The sequence below is a fragment of the Anser cygnoides genome, chromosome Z, assembly GCF_040182565.1.
Source record: "Anser cygnoides isolate HZ-2024a breed goose chromosome Z, Taihu_goose_T2T_genome, whole genome shotgun sequence".
In the NCBI taxonomy this organism is placed as follows: domain Eukaryota; kingdom Metazoa; phylum Chordata; class Aves; order Anseriformes; family Anatidae; genus Anser; species Anser cygnoides.
Genome location: NC_089912.1, coordinates 78,920,635 through 78,938,633, shown reverse-complemented (window position 1 = coordinate 78,938,633; position 17,999 = coordinate 78,920,635). Strand labels below are relative to the sequence as shown.

At 41.1% G+C, this 17,999-nt stretch overlaps 1 protein-coding gene across 2 annotated transcripts in view; it reads right to left on the bottom strand.

Annotated features, from left to right (window-relative positions):
* The window catches only part of TBCA (tubulin folding cofactor A), a 36,409-nt gene extending 21,475 nt beyond the window's left edge, over positions 1-14,934 (bottom strand). Inside the window, exon 1 of one of the 2 annotated variants that reach the window (XR_010827590.1) lies at positions 14,745-14,934. Coding sequence is in view for 1 of the 2 variants with exons in the window: in XM_048052065.2 (XP_047908022.1) it covers positions 14,745-14,908 (164 nt within the window). In the remaining variant the exon portion in view is untranslated. The remainder of the gene's footprint in view (positions 1-14,744) is intronic. The other variant, XM_048052065.2, reaches the window with a different exon arrangement.
* Positions 14,935-17,999: the final 3,065 nt, after the last annotated feature.

The following is a 17,999-nucleotide window of genomic DNA, read 5'->3' as shown; positions in this document are numbered from 1 at the left end:
TATACACTTTTCAAACATTCAAAGTCCAACAAGGGTCTGTTCTTTTTAATCTCTACATACATTCAGTATGCACAAAGAGAGCAAGCAAGTCAAAAGCATGCCCTGTTATCTAGTGTAATTTCTTTGGAGAATCTGCAGTTAGAAGTACAGGAAGTATAGGACCTTTCCAGCACAAGCTTCTTCATCCCATCTTCTCCCAAAACCTCAATGACTCCTAAACCTCTCTACTACGTTGGTCCCTTTTTAGTGCATGGAGAGAGGAAGAATAAAATTCAATTTTTACCTTTCTTAACTCTTCAGGTATTCTTTTTCTAAATAAAAAGAGATCCTTATGAATACCTTAATTAACTTTATTAGCATATTGGAAGGGAAATCATTTAGATATTAGCTGCAAATTTACCCAATGATTTTTGTCTTAGTAGGTACAAAAATACAAATATCTATAATATAAGCATTAATGAAATGAAAAAAAACCTTACAGTGAAACGGCTGGAATGTTTTTTGCCACTGTACTGTTAAATAACTTGTATCGTTTGATATTATTAGATAACATTACCTTAGCCAGATTTCAAAACAGGTGTAAGAAACCTAAGACATCTTATGTCTACTGGAAATCTTCTGAAGTTGACAGTAGCTTACATTAATTTCATTGAGAACTAAGTTTATTAGTAATAAATTCTTTTGAGCATATATAATAGTGTATCACTTGCTATTTATATATATTTTGAGATTTAAATACCACCTAAATCCCTAAGTATTATAACTTAAAATGTGTTTGGACAGTGATGAAACAACCCACAGATTAAAGGTACAAGATGAATCAAGGAGTTTTCAGTATGAATCTCACATTGCTTCCAATGAAGTGCACTGTATACATTTTGTAAAGGAAGTAAAATTTGCCATGGTAAACAACAACAGCAACAACAAAAAAAAGCAGAAACTACATACTGTTATTCTTTGGCTGTTTTATAAAGAAAAATTGTACCCCCCACCCCTCCCCCCAGAGCTATCACTACAGTCTGTTTTAAACACAATGAGTTTAAACACAGAGTAAATGCAGTGCATTTTTCCTGATACACTACTGATTTTTCCAGGGTACTCATATTTTCATAACAGACAGATTTATATTGAAAAGCATTTCTGTCACTGATGTCAGTAGGATGACTTTTTCTGGCACTCCTATCACTGGGAATTCACTTTTTCTTCCACATGTAGATGTACTTACTAAAGCCAAATATCTCCAACCTAACTTCCCATAACATACAGCTAATGGTAGTCTGTGCATAGGAAAAGATGCATGTAGAAAAACTGAAGGTAAGTTGTTTGGCAATGAACTTTCAAAAAATTGGTATTTGTCAGCTGCCATGTAGTGGGGGGAAAAGTTTAGTGCTCTTAGAAGAGGCGAGAAGTAACATAAGTCATCCATTTATTCATCGAAGGGAACAACACTGCAACCTTCAAAACATTACCATGAACATCACAGTTCCTCAACTGTAACCTAGAAAGATACACGTTTACTGTAGTTAATCCTGTGAAAACTGCTTAAACCTGAAGAGCAAAGTTGCACCCAAATTACTGTTACCGTACTAACTGTGACTCAAGAAATTAATAATCTTTACTCCATAGCAAACCAAACCATTCCACAATTCTTTATCAGTGAATTTTACAGAACATTTTGAATATAAGTAGCTGTACATGTATGTAGGAAGCCAGAAATAGGGAAGACAAATACTTGAGCATTCATCTTCAACTGAAGTGAAAAACGGTTGCCAAGGTTTGTGAGAGAACCACTGAAGCCCTGGACTACATCTCCCAAAAGGAACTTCCACTGCACATAAATAGAAGAGGTTGATGCTACCTCTAAGTAAGAGCCTCAGGCCATGACAGACTTATTCTGTCAATGACATAAGCACTTTAAAACACTTGCATACTTTCCCCTCGTAAGGATACAGCCATGTTCAAAAAACTGATTACTTATCTAACCAAAATACCTTTTATTTCTACTTTACCATTATCTGCCATGAATAACAATAATAAAAAAGCAAATTTGCTTTAATGATTTCTTGGATCTCTTCTCCCTCTGATTTGATTTTTTTTTTTTTTTTGCTTTGGGAACATCTGCCTTTTGGCCATAAAGCTGCTTCTTCACAATTCAATCTTCATCCTAAGGTTTCAACATAAGATCTTACATTTTAAGATATCTTAATGATTTGAAGAGGTTAACAAAGTTGCAATAAAGAGTAAGTTATTTAAAAGTCATACCAAAGAGACTGTCACGATTTAAGTGAAGAGGATAGTACATGTTACAGTTGGATCAGATGTTAAAAAATCTGCAAGAAGGAAACTGTGTGTGTGTATTTAACATTTTGAACATCCTATTCTGATTTCTGGCAAGTTTTGGCAAGCTTTACAGTTCAATGGGCCATAAGAAAGTATGTGAGAGCTTTAAACTAGAAATACCTGGTATATAGTCAAGGAACCAACTACTTACTGGAATTTTCCTTTAGTTTTTCCCCTTTTAAAATAAGTCTACTGACCAAAAATTCTCAAATCCTCTCCTTGCATTTCTTGAAATAAATAAGAAAAGTAAATATTGTCAAACTGCATCTAATATTAGCTGATTCTGATACTTCAAGTCTCCATTTATAATAGCTCTTTTCAGGCTACAAACTGCCTTAAATTTTCAGTGAAGACTCCCACATATTCAGTTTAAATCTACTGAAAATAAGCCTGCTTCCCTTATTTGTCTTTCGTGGACCCTGAAGCAGAAGTCCATGCCCCCAGAAATAGAGAAGAGATAACCCAAACAAAATAATAGTGTTTTATTAGCTTCTCCCAGTCTTTCAAAAATGAAAAAGAAGAAACATAAGATCCAATTATTCTGGACCTTGTCTCCAGTGGCAGCCAGTAGTTAACTATTAGGGAAAGCATATAAAGAAGCAAATCAAGATTAAAGTGACATTTCCTATGGTATACCTACCTCCAAAAATCAAGTTAAGGACTTCTTAACAATGAAGAACAAAACTAAACCATCAATGTTTACTACACACTAGGTCAGCTCCTGGCCATGGCTGCTGCCCTTTTAAAATCCTTTACACATTTGATTTTCACATGACTTAACAATCAATTCCACAATTTGTTTGTTCTGCATTTAAAAAAGAAAAGAAAAGAAAAGAAACCCACACAGTTTTATTACTTCAAAGCTACAGCCTAAAACCATAAGAGCTGAAAGAGCATGAGAGAATCCTGAAACAGAAGGAAACAAAAAATTATCTATCTTACCCATACCATTATGATTTATTTCCTCACCTATTTTCCTCTACGCACTTTCAACCCACTCCTTAAGCTGAAGAGCAAAGTAACACAAGGTGGTTCAAGACTTTCAAAAAGCTGCTGCTAAAGAGAGGTCTGTGTATTGGGTTTACATGGCAAGGGTTTGGTAGCAGGGTGGCCTCTGTGAGCAGAGCCCAGCAGCTGCCCCATGTCAGATCAGAGCCAGCTCCAGATGGCTCCAAAAGGGACCCGCTGCTGGCCAGAGCCGAGCCAGGGAGAGACACCGGTTGAGCACCTGGGAAAGCAGACTGAAGAAAGGAGGGAAAAAAACTGCTGTGCAACAGCAGCTGGGAGAGAGGAGTGAGAAAGTGTGAGCGAAGCAGCCCTGCAGTCCCCCAGGTGAGTGCAGCAGGAGGTGCCCCAGGCACGCAGCAGCAGTTCCCCTGCGGCCTGTGGAGAGGCCCCTGGCGGAGCAGGCTGTCCCCCTGCAGCCCATGGGTCCCACACGGAGCAGATCTCCACGCTGCAGCCCGTGGAGGAGCCCCCGGTGGAGCAGGTGGATGTGGCCTGGAGGAGGCTGCGGCCCATGGAGAGCCCCCGCAGGAGCAAGCCCCGGGCCGGAGCTGCAGCCCGTGGAGAGGAGCCCACGCAGGAGCAGGGGGTCTGGGGGGAGCTGCCGCCCGTGGGGGACCCGTGCTGGAGCAGTTTGCTCCTGGGGGATGGACCCCGTGGTACGGAGCCGTGTGGGAGCAGTCCTTGAAGAGCTGCTGCCTGTGGGCAGCCCCCGCAGGCTCAGTTCGGGAAGGACGGCATCCCGTGGGAGGGACCCCACGTGGAGCAGGGGCAGAGAGGGACTGTGAAGCAGTAGAGGCGAAGCATCAGGGACTGACTGCAGCCCCCATTCCCTGTTCCCTGCACTGCTCAGGGGGAGGAGGTAGAAGAGGGTTGGGGGGGGGGGGGGGGGGGGGGGTTGGGCAGGGGGTTTACTTTGCGTTTAGTTTCTCACTGTTCTAGTCTGCTAGTGATATGCAATAATTTACATTAATTTCCCTATGTTGAGTCTGTTTTGCCCATGACAGTAATTGTTGAGTGATTTAAAACCTTGAGCCCTTTTCATTGTATTTTCTCACCCTTTCCCTTTGGGGATGGGGGGTGAGAGAGCAGCTGTGGTGGAGTTCAGCTGCCCAGCTGGGTAAAACCATCACAGTCTGCTCCCTGCCCTAGCATACATCTCTGCCAGCACTAATGCTCAAATAATCTCTCCATGAGCCAAATTCAGTTCACCAAACCAGCAAATTAACAAAGTAAGAAAAAAAGCTGACATTTTTTTCTTTTGCATTAAGCAAACTGAACAAGCTCAGCAAAAGATTTGAAACTGATGTCAGAGAGACAAGAGAAGTGGATGGGGCAGGGGCCAGAATGAGACCTTCAGATTTAGGATGACACCGATTTCTCAAGAGACTACATCCTAGTCTATTTAGGATGCAGATTGGCAAGTGGTTTAGACTGTTCTAACTTCTGGCTGCTACTGAAAGAGCCACAGATTCCTCTCCTTTCTCATTTCCCAAAGGTACTTAAGTTCCTACCCTGTTCTTTATACATCAGTCCCAGTGTCATCTCCTGGAGTAGCAAGCAGAGCTACCACTCTGACCAGTGGATCACAGGAAGAGAACACAGTTTATCTTAAGGTTAACAGATGAAAAAAGTATGCACAATAGACAGGATGGCAGAAGGCTTTTTAAAAATCTTTTTCTTAATTTCTTTATATTTTCTAAAAACTTACATGTAACAGGAGAAACATCTGTACTAGAAAGACCAAAAAAAACCATCTTTCTGAGCCACAGTAATACGCACAAAATAATAGTAGATGCTCAAAGTAAAAATTGTAAAGCAGTGTAAGAACAGTGTGAGGACACACTACTACTCTTGGTATGCCTTCCCCACTCCAACAAATCAGTTTGTGCACAAGCTAGAATGGTACTATGTGCTTAAGCCACCAGACACAGACCACTCTCCAGTATTAGAAAAATCCACCCAAGAAGCGCTTCCGTGGCTGAACTGAGTGAGCTCGGTGCAGCTCAGAAGATTAGAGTGGGGTCAGAATTTCTCAGGTTTGCTATTGAATAGTTTCACTGTTGAAAGGGCATGCAGGGTAAGGAATTGGCTGGATTGTACCACTCAGGAGTTGAGGTCAATGGCTCTACGTCCATGTAAAGATCAGTGACAAATGGTGTTCCTCAGAGGTCAGTACAGGGACCAGAGATGTTTCACATAGTTGGTGACAAGGACAGTGGGATCGAGTGCACCCTCAGCAAGTTTGCCGATGACACCAAGCTGTGTGGTGCAGTGGACATGTTGGAAAGAAGGGATGCCTTACAGAGGGACCTGGGCAGGCTTGAGAGGTCGGCCTGTGTGAACCTCATGAGGTTCAACAAGGCCAAGTGCAAGGTCCTGCATCTGGGCTGAGGCAATCCTAACCAAGCATCGGTGCAGGCTGGGCGGAGAATGAATTGAGAGCTGCCCTGAGGAGAAAGACCTGGTGGATGAGAAGCTCCACAGGAGCTGGCCATGTGTGCCTGCAGCCCTGAAAGCCAACCGTATCCTGGGCTACATCAAAAGCAGAGTGGCCAGCAGGTGGAGGGAGATGATTCTCCCCCTCTGCTCTGCTCTTGTGAGACTCCATCTGGAGTGCTGCGTTCAGCTCTGGGGCCTCCAGCACAACAAGGACATGGAAGTATTAGAACATGTCCAGAGCAGGGCCACGAGGATGTTCAAGGGGCTGGAGCACCTCTCATATAAGGACAGGCTGAAGGAGTTGGGGCTGTTCAGCCTGGGGAAGAGAAGGCCCCGGGGAGACCTTAGAGCAGCCTTCCAGTACCTAAAGGGGGCCTGCAGGAAAGCTGGGGAGGGACTCTTTGTCAGGGAGTGCAGGGATTGGACACGGAGTAATGGCTTTAAACCAAAAGAGGGTAGGTTTAGATTAGATATAAGGAAGAAATTCTTTACTCTGAGGGTGCTGAGGCACTGGAACAGATTGCCCAGAAAAGCTGTGGATACCCCATCCCACAAGGTGTTCAAGGTCAGGCTGGATGGGGCTTTGAGCAACCTGTTCAGGTGGAAGATGTCCCTGTCCATGGCAGGGGAATTGGAATTATATGACCTTTACGGTCCCTTCCAACCCAAACCATTCTGTGATGATTCTATGATGATCTCTTCAAAACTAATGTTAACATTAACCACAGTGTATTAACATATATGCTAAGCATCCAGAAAACTCAAAGCTGACAAAATTGTATTGAGTAGATAATGAAATAATCTATGCTGACTTACTTCAAACCTAAAAATCAATAATAGCCTAACTGGTTTTATGGTTTGTTGCTTTTGTTTTGTTTTTTAGTTATATGCACATTCCCGGTTTCACTGAGGCTGCGTAAGCTCATCTACATTACAAACCAGGGCCTAGGTGGAAAAGTCAAGGAAGAAAGGAGGCAAGAAATACAGTACTTGACACAGATATCACCAACTGCTGTATCTTCTCAGCCATCAGTAACTGACTGCTTTTGATTTGGACCAGACCTCTTATTTATGCATTCATTTTCTTGACAGCAACAAAATAATCAGAAAAAAAAAACTTCTTGAGTCAAATTGAGGTATAACAACATACAAGTATATACATATCATTTTTAACTCCTCCTGTATCTATATAGCTCACAAAACTAAGCTACCAGGACATTTTCAGGTTAACTTTGCAGGCTTGGCACTTGTCACAGATTACTACTGAGAAGATTGTGAAAATCAGTTACAGGGTATTTCTGAAGTTAGAAAATTATTTCAATTTAAAAATGACTTGGTTTTAACATTTTATAGCATATTTTTAATAATAAGATGCAATGTACCATTTTTAATTTAAATTTTAGATCTCTCTGAATCTCCGGGGCTTCACATTTTGGCCCTGCCTCTCAACACTTATTTTCCTGCTCTTGCAATACGTTCATGAAGTTTTATTTTTTCCCCAAAAATTCTCATCATAGCAATAGCTGAAGTTCCCCTTTTCCTCTACTAACAAACTCTGCTTGGATAGAGTATTACTGAACACCAGCAGCCAGTGCGAGCATGGAGTGGGGCAGATGGAGTGAGGAATGGGAGAATCCAACAGCCAACATGAAAGCTTAACTTGTACACTATTCAAAAAGCAGATTTGTTGGCTATGATACTGCAAGAAGCAACTTGGATGGTTGGGGTCAAAGAAGAGAAAGGGGACTGAAAAGATACTGAAAGAGCTTCTCTGATGGGCTGAAGACAAGAGCTGGAGAGAAGCAAAAAGTTTATCAATGAAGTCCGAACAGATTCTGAAGCAGCAAAAATTCTGGGAGAACAGCACAGAAGGCAATTGGATAGAGGTTGAAAGTTGTAAATGTAAAGGAACATGAGAACTTCACTTCTAGAGATGGGAGAACAAAGAACAAGGCTTCTGTGGGGTCAACTGCCTCCCTCCCCCGCAATAGAAGTAGAACAGCAAAGTGGAAGTGTTACAGCGATGATCAAACTTAAACAGAATTAAAGTCAAACTATGTCTGTAGACAGTTCACGATGGATTGGGAAAGAGGCTGTGTACAGTTTAAGGAAAACATAAAAACATAATAGGTCCCATGATCGTAAAGAAGATTTCCACATGTACAATGCACAGAACTTCCTAATATTTAACTCAAAGTCTAGCCAGGATGGATAACAGTTGTTAAGACAGCTGTAACTCATCTTCTGTATACAAAACACTACCATAAATTTAATATAATCGTTTTTCCATACATCCACATTCTAATGCAGCACACAAAACTATCATTTGTAACTGTTTTATTCACTTAGTTGAATATGTGGCTCCATGCCATGGGTTAGAATCCCATGAAGAAAATGCACAATCATACACAAGACAACAGTCCTAAAAGTATGCATAATGTCATCAAACAAGGGTTGCTAAGCAACTATTACTACACCATTTCCCTAAATTTTAAAGACTGCTGAAAGTTTTTAAGGTTGGAAAGACACACCTGTGCATAGGTACCCAAATTCAAGATTATATAATTTCCTCCTTAACATAGTATTACTACTGACACCTATGGTGATACACCTGGTGCGTCACATAGTTCTGCCAATTAAGATGACATCAACTTATTACTATGGTCAACATGGACATGCATGAGATTATTTTTGTGTTAATAATTATCTTCTGCCCCCTGAGGAAAAAATATGAGATTTATTTCACTGGAGACTTTTATATTATTTTTTTTTTTTCAAAAGAGGTAATTGCATGGAGGATGGAATGTGAAGGAGGGAAACTTTTAAAGGTCTGAACACTACTAATTTAAATTTCCCCAAAAGGGGACCAGCGTTTATATCTATCTACTCAAAAGGTAAAACAAATTAAATCAAAATATATTTTTAAAAATCTACACAAATTTCACAAAAAAAGCTGTGCTCTTCTCACAGCTTCAAAAGAAAAAGAAAAAATCTGTGTTCATACTGTTTGGTAGCCCTGAAGTTTAAAAGAAAGCATGCATTTAAAAACACAGAAAAATAGGATCCCTTTCAAACAAGTAGCTTTGCTTCTGGAGAATGGAGTCAACTTGCAATTACCCTTAAATTAATCACCTGGATTGCCAACCGTGCACATCACAGATGTTAGACAGCACTGTGTAAATGCAGTTGCAAAACTGTGTAAACGCAGTTGCAGCATTTTCACAGTTAGTTCATACAGAGAAGGCTTTCTGTGGGACAGAGACTAAGTTAATAAATCTAAAAGACTGTAGTGTCCTTCAATTGCAGGGCCAACTCAAGACTTTTTGTAGGGGATCCTGATGCCAAGAGCAGTACAAGAGGTACTCAAGACATATCTAAGTAGGTCTGGACCAACAAGAAATTCGTATAGCTCTGAGCCCGTTTACAGGGTGTGCTGTTATGACTCCAGGATTGAACTGGCCACAGCCCTAGACAGCAGCTGCACGATGCTCCTGCACTATGAGAAAGGTTATTTAATTTGGATACAGAGCCAGCTTGTATCCAATAGCGCATGCAATATATTCACCCTCCTGAATCCCTGTGCTCTTGGATGTGCAGTGTAAACACATGAAATAGCTTTATCATGCTGACTCAGTATAGCTGAGCAGCTCTGCAGATCATTCCCCAAAAACCCATATAACTCAGGATATCCCAGCCTTTTCCATTAGTTGAGCTAATGTGCAGTTGTTACATACAATCTTCTAACTATAATGAGAATAAAGAAAGGAGACTTGAGTTTCTTCTCAATATATTAATGATAAGAATAACAACTGGTGCCCGTGGCTAATGGAAAACGAGTAAAAAAAATCAACAGTTCGTGTGGTGGTCAGAGGACTAAGACCATTTGTGATTTTCACCAGAAATAGCAAATTTCTTGAGTAATCAAGAAAATTAACTAGTTTTGTGCTTGAATTACCAACTGTCGCCATACAGAAAAAAAATGAATTCTCTGCAGTATTTCATGTCACTTGTACAAAATGTATCATGAACACAGCCATACAATAATTCAACTTTAAAATGTTTACAATTATATTTAAAAGAAACCAACTGTTTTGAATAACTTTTAGAACTTTCTGTACTTAGAAAAAAAGATGACAGCGTAATCTACTTGGTAACGTAATTTACAACGATAATATTTTACAAAGAGAAAAAGTAGAATCCTTGCCAGTGGTATAGGCAAAAAAAAAAAAATCTTGGGAAGATTCCATAGTTTTAGAAAGGTGGTTTTAAAAAGGGCTGCTTCACAAAAATCAATACACTTTCCCCATAGGTTCATGATGTAAAATTCTATAATCAAGGCTTGTAGATTCGTAATTATGGTATGTCAGCCACATTTAAACAAGAGTGTTAAAAGATTGTTAAAGTTAAACTAACACAATTGCAATGTGAATTGTCTTAGTCTCATTCTAATCTACTGGTGTCACTTCCATTTAATCAGACAGAAACTATGGGCAAATGTCAGTGCTATTTTCACATGCCCCAACTTACTTTGTTCACAGTAGTTTTTAAAACCATTGCCAACCTGAATTGAGTATAAGATATTTAATTTTTTTTAAATCAATTTACTTACTGTCTGGCACGTTTTCTGAGAGTAAGATGATTTTGAAGTCACTAAACAGAAGTAGTGCTTTCTTGGACATAAAACACAAATAGAAAAAGTATTATTATTCATGCTCATCAAATCTACTTATCTGAATTCTGGTTAATGTAGGTATACAATCACCAAGAGCCTAGCTATCAATTTTATCAGAAAATGCAAAAAGTTCTCCCCATTCCTCGAATATTCAAGTTCCTTTCATCAATACACAACAAATACGAAACACAGAGTAAATTATCCACAACTATAATAGACAGTCTCAAGAGGGGTACATGAAGAATCTATGATACACAGCTAAAAAAATCCCACATTAAAATCCCACATTAAGCAGCTGTTTTGTTCTTAGCTCAAAAAAAGTGGTGAGTTAAGAAACTGCTAAAAGATTAGAGTGGGCTACAGCAGGTGATTAAAAAAGACAAAAGAAATGTCAAGAAAGTTCAGAACACCCTGGCAGTTCCTGTCCTGTATATATTTTTTTTTTTATTCTCATAGTCTGAGCATTGACTGCTTCAAAAAATCAGCTTTACAGACTAGGTTCTTCTCAGAAAAAAATAAGGAAAATTAATTTAAGCCTTAAGTCAGTCAATTTTGGCATGTTAAGCTTCTGTATGAATCCTCTCAAACATTATGAGTAAATACCTATATAATTGCTCTATTATTTTCTATGGAAGATATTAACTTTCTTAAGTTGACTCAAGTCACATGCACACCAGCTATAGTACAGGGTACTGAACAATGCTTCTAGTTTTAGAAGGAGGGGTGGAGTGAGACAGAGCCATGACTCTTCTTGCATCTGTGGGCAACTGACAGACATGGGAGCTGCTGCTACTGTCATCAATACCTAGGCAACACCCCTTACATCCCATGTGCTTGGGCTGTAACTACGTCCATGTGAAAAGTGTACAATTTCTAATGATGCATTACATTAACAAAATATAAAACATTATCACTCTGTTAAGCATTTAAAAAAAAAAAAAAAGATTTTAAGAGAGTTGTGGGGTTACAGGGAAAGAAACAAGAAAGTTAACTTTAAGCGTGTCCATTCTTTCACAACCATTACCAAGACATACCATCTCCCCCACAGGGACTGTAAGATAGCATTCCTTTTCTCCTTTAAAAAAAGAAGTTACCTTTACTTACAGGCCAGCTACAGCAGAGTAACAGTAGTTCTGCGTATTGTTACCACACAAAAAACACAAGCTATGCTTACTTGCTTATTTACACAGCCTTTCTCCAAAAGCAAATCTGAACCCCGTCAACTGCACTTGTATTGTCACTTCCTTTGTACTAGCCCTGACATGTACACAGTTCTGTGGCAAGCCAGTCCAATTAGGCCTCATCTTTCAAAATAACTTTTTTATTTTTTTTTTAAGTCTAACTTATTTTTCAGTCTATCAGCTCCCTGAAATATTCAGATGTGTGGCTCCCTGAGGAGGAGGCTGTAACACAGCAGTTCAGATTTAGATTCTTTAATTGCAGTCCAACACTAAGTCTTCTCCTACCACAACTGGCAATTGTTTCACCTCGGTTTCACCTCAGCTCACCTATCCAGAGCCCCTGAACTATGCTGTAACTTATTAAATATTGTGTTACCATTGCTCTTAAGAGGCCACAGGACTTGACTTGGCTAACAAAATAGCTCTCAGGAGAAGTCATGCTTTGTTTGGACTTGTTTTGGGCAGCCTAGAGTTTTCTTTTACCAGTTTAACTGTAACTGCTATGACTGGGTGATACTTACTTCGTTTGTGCTTTTGCTCACTTTGTACAAACATGTAAGTTGATGTTATTGTATTGAATTTTTAAAGAAATTATTTTAGGAAGAATGAGTTGTCTCTGACTTTGAATTACAAAAGCAGCATAAAAGATCAAATCTGGTAAGAGCAGGAACATGGGATGATAGCAGAGCCTTTGAAAACACAGTCACAAGAAGATGCTGAAATGTCCCACTGCTATGAACAACTTACCTACAGTCAAGTAGTGATCAAAGGAATGCAACCCTGAGAGATGGGTAAAACCAGTTTCAAGATAACAAAGAACAATTATCCAATGTATGTAGAACACACTATATACAGTAAAATCAGATAAAAGGTGGAGCACGAAACAATGAAGAAAAACTAACATGTCAGACTCAGAAAAGTAAGAAACCATCAACATCATTTTCCTCCCAGCAAAGGATCTGGGATGTTCATGACTTGCTCAAATTTGTGCACTACCCACTACCATATTGAGCCAACAGCCTTAGGACCCAGAAAACCAATAAAAGGGAGAGTATAACATCAGGGAAAAGGTGCTATTAGAAGGAAAGTAGAAACATCAGAAGCTTTGGGTATATATAATTTTAACCGTGTATTATTTGAACTGTGTTAGTATCATTGTAACTGGACTAATACTGAGTGGGAACTTCAGCAGCCTACTTGAGAACTTGGATGCCACACAGTTGTCTCAGTATCAAAATAAGCATTCCTGGACTTCCAAGCATGACATGAATAAACAGAAGAGCCCCACAAACAAAAAGAAGTTCTTCACATGCAATTGTGAAGAAACGTACCAAGTTCTAATCTCTTGTTCTCAGCTCCCTCAGACTCACTGAAATTGCAGAAGCAGATAAATTCAAACAAAGAACATTCAAGCTCATCTCAGAGCGAGAAGCACTGAGGACAGTAGCATACAGATGTCGAGCCCGCTCCTTGCACTGAACAACCATGCTGGGATCATTAAAACTGTTTACAGGCCCAAGAGGACGTACCACACAGCACAGCATTCAACATGTGAACATACAGGCCTGCAACAGCTCTGACTGACTGGGGTCTCCACACAGGTCATTGTCTGGCGTAGACTTTCCCTGTTTTCCAGTCTATGAACTGAAAGCCTTTCAGGTAGCTTCTGTGATGATGTATGAAGTAATGGTCATCTGAAGTGCTATTAGATACTACTACACTGTTAGATACTGTTACAAAACTATGAAACAGCAGCAACAAACCAGTACAGAAACTTCCATGAACTACTAAAGTAAAAGTGTACTGTATTAGATATATTTTTCTCAGAAGTACCTAGACACCAACAGATTCTTTTGACTAGAAGAAAGAATACACACATCCCCCCAAAAAAAACCACACCAAAAACTAACTCTAGTTTTGCCACACTTCAGAATACTTTGCCTATGAGCACTGACACAAAACACCACAAACTTCCAAATGTAAAGATGCCATTTATAACGTTGCTGTCCAGCAAAGCCAGTAACCGTAACGTAAGTCTTGAAAGGGACCCAGAGCAAGAGGCAGTCACCATAACAAAGGTCTTGAAAGGGACCCAGAGCAAGAGCCAGTCACCATAACATAGGTCTTGAAAGGGACCCATAGCAAGAGGCAGTCACTAAGCCACTCAATCAGACCACACTAAAGTTACCTGGCTTAAAAACAACACATGCTCATGATTTGCATGCCATGCACAATGAGAAAAAACAGGATACTAGAATTACAGAATCAACTTCTCGCTTGTGGCAGCACTTTAGAACTGCTCCCCAGTTTGAGCCTAGAAACCCAAATTGTTATCTAGAATGAACATGATAAACCTTTATCCATTTTACTTTTCTAGTCTGAAGTCCAATCTTTCAAACCTCATCAGATATGAGGAGTTGTGCCCATTTTGCTTTTAGGCTTTTACTGATGTAAATTAATAAGTTATAAGAGAAAGTTGATGGCATGAAACTGGACTATTTAACATCCTGATCCTGCACACATACTAATTTCTATGCTTGAGTCAGTGCAGTCTTCGTAGGTTCTAGCCTTAATAAATCCCACTGCATCCAAACATTTAACATCAAAGCCTTGTACTTATGGTCATAACATGAGCAATTCACGTGGATAACCTGCCTTTTTCTTAAAAATGGTGTGTTAGAACTAGACAAACCCGAGGCTCGGGTGTCACGCCTACAACAAACTGGGCAGCGTGACCTACAGAACCGCGAGCACCCCACCCCACAGTTGTTTCGGTAACGCAGCTAAGACTCGCAGCAAGTGAGCCCCAGCAGGGCAGCCCGACCCCCGGGGGCTCCCGGGATCGTTCAGGCCCCGGAACGACCCCCCCACACCACAACCCCCCGGCTGCGGCAGGGAGAGGAACAGGCCTCCTCCTCCCGGGCACGGCGGAGCGGGAGGAGCACCGCCAGCGGCGGCAGGACCCCAGCCACGGTCGCCCGGCACCGCCCTGGGCCTCCCTCAACGGCTCCCAACGGCTCCCAACGGCTCCCAACGGCCCCCAACGGCTGAGGCGCGTGGCGGAGCCGGGGGGCGGGGATGGCGGCGCCCTGCCCCGCACTCACCGCTTGACGACGCCGGCTTTGATCTTGATCTGCCTGAGGCGGGGGTCGGCCATGGCGGTAGCGGCGCGGGCCGGGGCCCAACGGCGCTGAGGCGGCGGCTGCGGTGGCGGCGGGGACGGCGGGGACGGCGCGTCGCCCTCACTGCGCAACACCGCCGTGCGCATGCGCACAGCGCGCGGCGCCGGCCTGGGCGGCACCACCGGGAGAGGGGGGCGGGGCTCTGCGCTCAAGCCTTGCAGCCCCCCCCGCCCCCCTGCCCGTGGAGGCGTCCGGCGGGATGGCGCCGTTCCCATAGCGACCGGCAATGGCGGGCGTCGCGCGGGCGCGGTGGGCTTCGTGGGGCTGCGGCCTCCGAGCCCGGCGCCTGAGGGGAGTTAGCGGGCGGCGCAAAACACGCGGCCGTTATAACGGAACGGCACCTTTTAAAAATAATAATTACCTCAATGATTTGTCCTCCGTGTCTTCTGATACTATGCCCAGCACAAATCACCTATATATTATTTTTTTTTTCATGAGTACACTCACAAAAAGATGGAGTCCAGGCCAGGTTCTGCTCCAACTTTAATATAAGTTGGCATGTGGCATGTAACAAGCACCAAAAGGAGTTTTCCTGCTGTTAAAACAGCTGAAAAGGCAACATTAGTACTGGTAGCTTCAGTCCTAGCGTTGTGCGTGAATGGTGGTTCAAGGAAGGCATTTCTTCCTTCGTGCTAGTTAGTTGATGCTAACTAAAGGGAGTGAATTCTGGGAAATGAAATGAAATGAAATCAATAAAATTAAATAAAATAAAAATAAAAATAAAATCCTGCATGTCAGTGTTTGCAAGAACTTCCACTGTATGAGCATTTAAATTAATAGGAAAAAAATAATTTCAACAAATAAATAAGGCAACTATAATAAATAACTACAGCTGTGCTACAGATCCCAGCAAACCTCCCAAAAGGCCAAATCCACCACAGCCTTGGCTGAGCCAAGTCAATGCTTGCATGTTTGAATTCAGCCACAGTGTTAGGTGGAGCTAAAGCTATGCTCTGAGGATCGTGGCCATACCATCTGCCTCAGATGGTCCTTAAATTAGCAGCCTGTCCGCCTCCTAGGATCAATGGAAGATGGCAGCCACCTCTCTTAAATGCCCCGAACAGCTCTCTGGAGGAACGTGTATTTTTTCATTGCCTCTGTGGGGAGAAATAGGTCTTCAAATCAGCAGCCTGAATAAACCTCATGAATATCTGTGGTCTGGACAGAGGCTTACGGAGGTGTTCTTTCTTTGATACACAAACCTGATGCCACTTGTGCAGCCAGAGGAGGAAGGACAGCAGTGTTCTGGCAGGTCAAAAACAGCACATGGATACTTTCTTCCTTCAATGGAAACCCATGTCTTGTCGATCCAGCCTCAGAAAGTTACAGCAAGTCATTCTTGGGCTGAAGCTGTTCTCTCAGCACCTCCAAGGCAGTGAGGCTGTCCCCTCTGGAAATACAAACCGGTACATGTTTGCTACATTGCCACATTGGGCCTACACATGAATTTATTCTTCTGAAATCTTCTCTCCTATGTCACATCTACATTTGACATAGTTGTTACAGAACCAAGAACAACAATTAGCTGTTGGGAGGAAAAAAAAAAAAAGCTATTAAAAATAGTAACTCTTTTATTTCAAGTGCTGCGTTTCATATTTAACCTTGAAACATTGACTCACCTCACAAAGAATGTTAAGACTCAGCTACTAAACTGTAAAATACATTTGTTTTCCTAAATTTAATTCAGATAACCAAACTAATGTTAATATACCAAGTATGAGTTCATATTTAAGCATGTAGGATGGTAACATGAAAAGAGTGCTAATGGTAGATGCTAAAATATGTTGATCTACTTTATGGTTAGGAAATGTTGGTGTTAGTACCTGGAAATTATAACCTAACAATTAAAAATGATTTTATTTCAAAGGATCAGATCTGGATATCCAGGAAAGCATGTATAATGCTCTCCCAGGCAGACACATCTTTTTAATCAAAATGGTTTTTATTTTTATTTTTTCCAGAACTCCTTTGAAATAATTTCTAGCCTAGTCAGTTGCAGATACATTTCCAAATTAATTAGTCTCCATTATGAATACTATGAGCCTTGCTGTACCTTTCAAGTGGCAAAGAAACTGTCAATCCTACCACTCTTTGGAAGCATACAGCCTTTTTTTTTTTTTTGGTTGAACATTTTTCATATCAATTTGCAAGTCATGCAAATTAATGAAGTTTCATTGGATTGTGTAGTGGGGTTACTAAAAATACCAGGGCTGGTTCTACTGTTGCAGTGGAGCTATTTTGTATTGTACCGCTGCTTCATTGGAACTACAAAACCAGTATATTCACCAGCTGATATTGTTCAAATTTAAGGCCTTACACTACTTCCACCTATGTTGCTTAGGCCAGAGTGTACCTTGCAGGAGGAGGTGCAGTCACCTCTAAAATCCACTAATCCCCAGTGACAGTTTCCATCTTATTGTTCATTACTAGTTGGTTTAGACAGCCTAAAAAAACTGTCCATAGCTGGGCCAAATATATGTTCACCTCAGCTGAGGATTGAGACCATTACTTCAATAAGTAGATGTTCACTCAGCTTTTATACTATTTCGTTTATCTATCAAAACCATCTGTGCAGTGTGAATATAATTTCTTTTTTGTTTATGATAAAACAAAATGTGGAAGTTATTTAGTATTCAAGTTTTTTATTTCTCTGTGTGTGTGTGTGTGTCTGTGTAGGGAAGGAGAATTTCCTTCTACCTCCCTAATGGGTAATGGATAAATAAGATTAGATTTTCAATAAAGCTTGGTAGTGTCTCCTCATTTTTTTTGAGGAGAATGAATTAGTCAGTAGATAAAATTAACCTCTGTACAGCTGGCCAGCACAAAGCTAAAGATTTTGAAGTGCACAAGAATGAATTTCTCTGGCTGGAGCATACAGTGTAATATTAGTATAGTACTTGTAGTGTAGATCTCTCTACCCAATTTTTTATCAGGTGATCATCGCTGGTGAGAATGATGAACCCCACACACCTAGAATGCCTAGATAGCTGTTCAGTGCCAAAAATGTAGGCAAGGGCTATAGGTTTAATAGTCTAACCATAGCCATGTAGCCATGGGACAAAGATAAAAATCGGTGCATCTGCAGCATACCCACCGAACACTGTGAATCAGGAGGGAAGTGTTTTGTTACAGGAGAGGTCTGATTACACAAGAAAATTAGGTAAAGGAGAAATAACT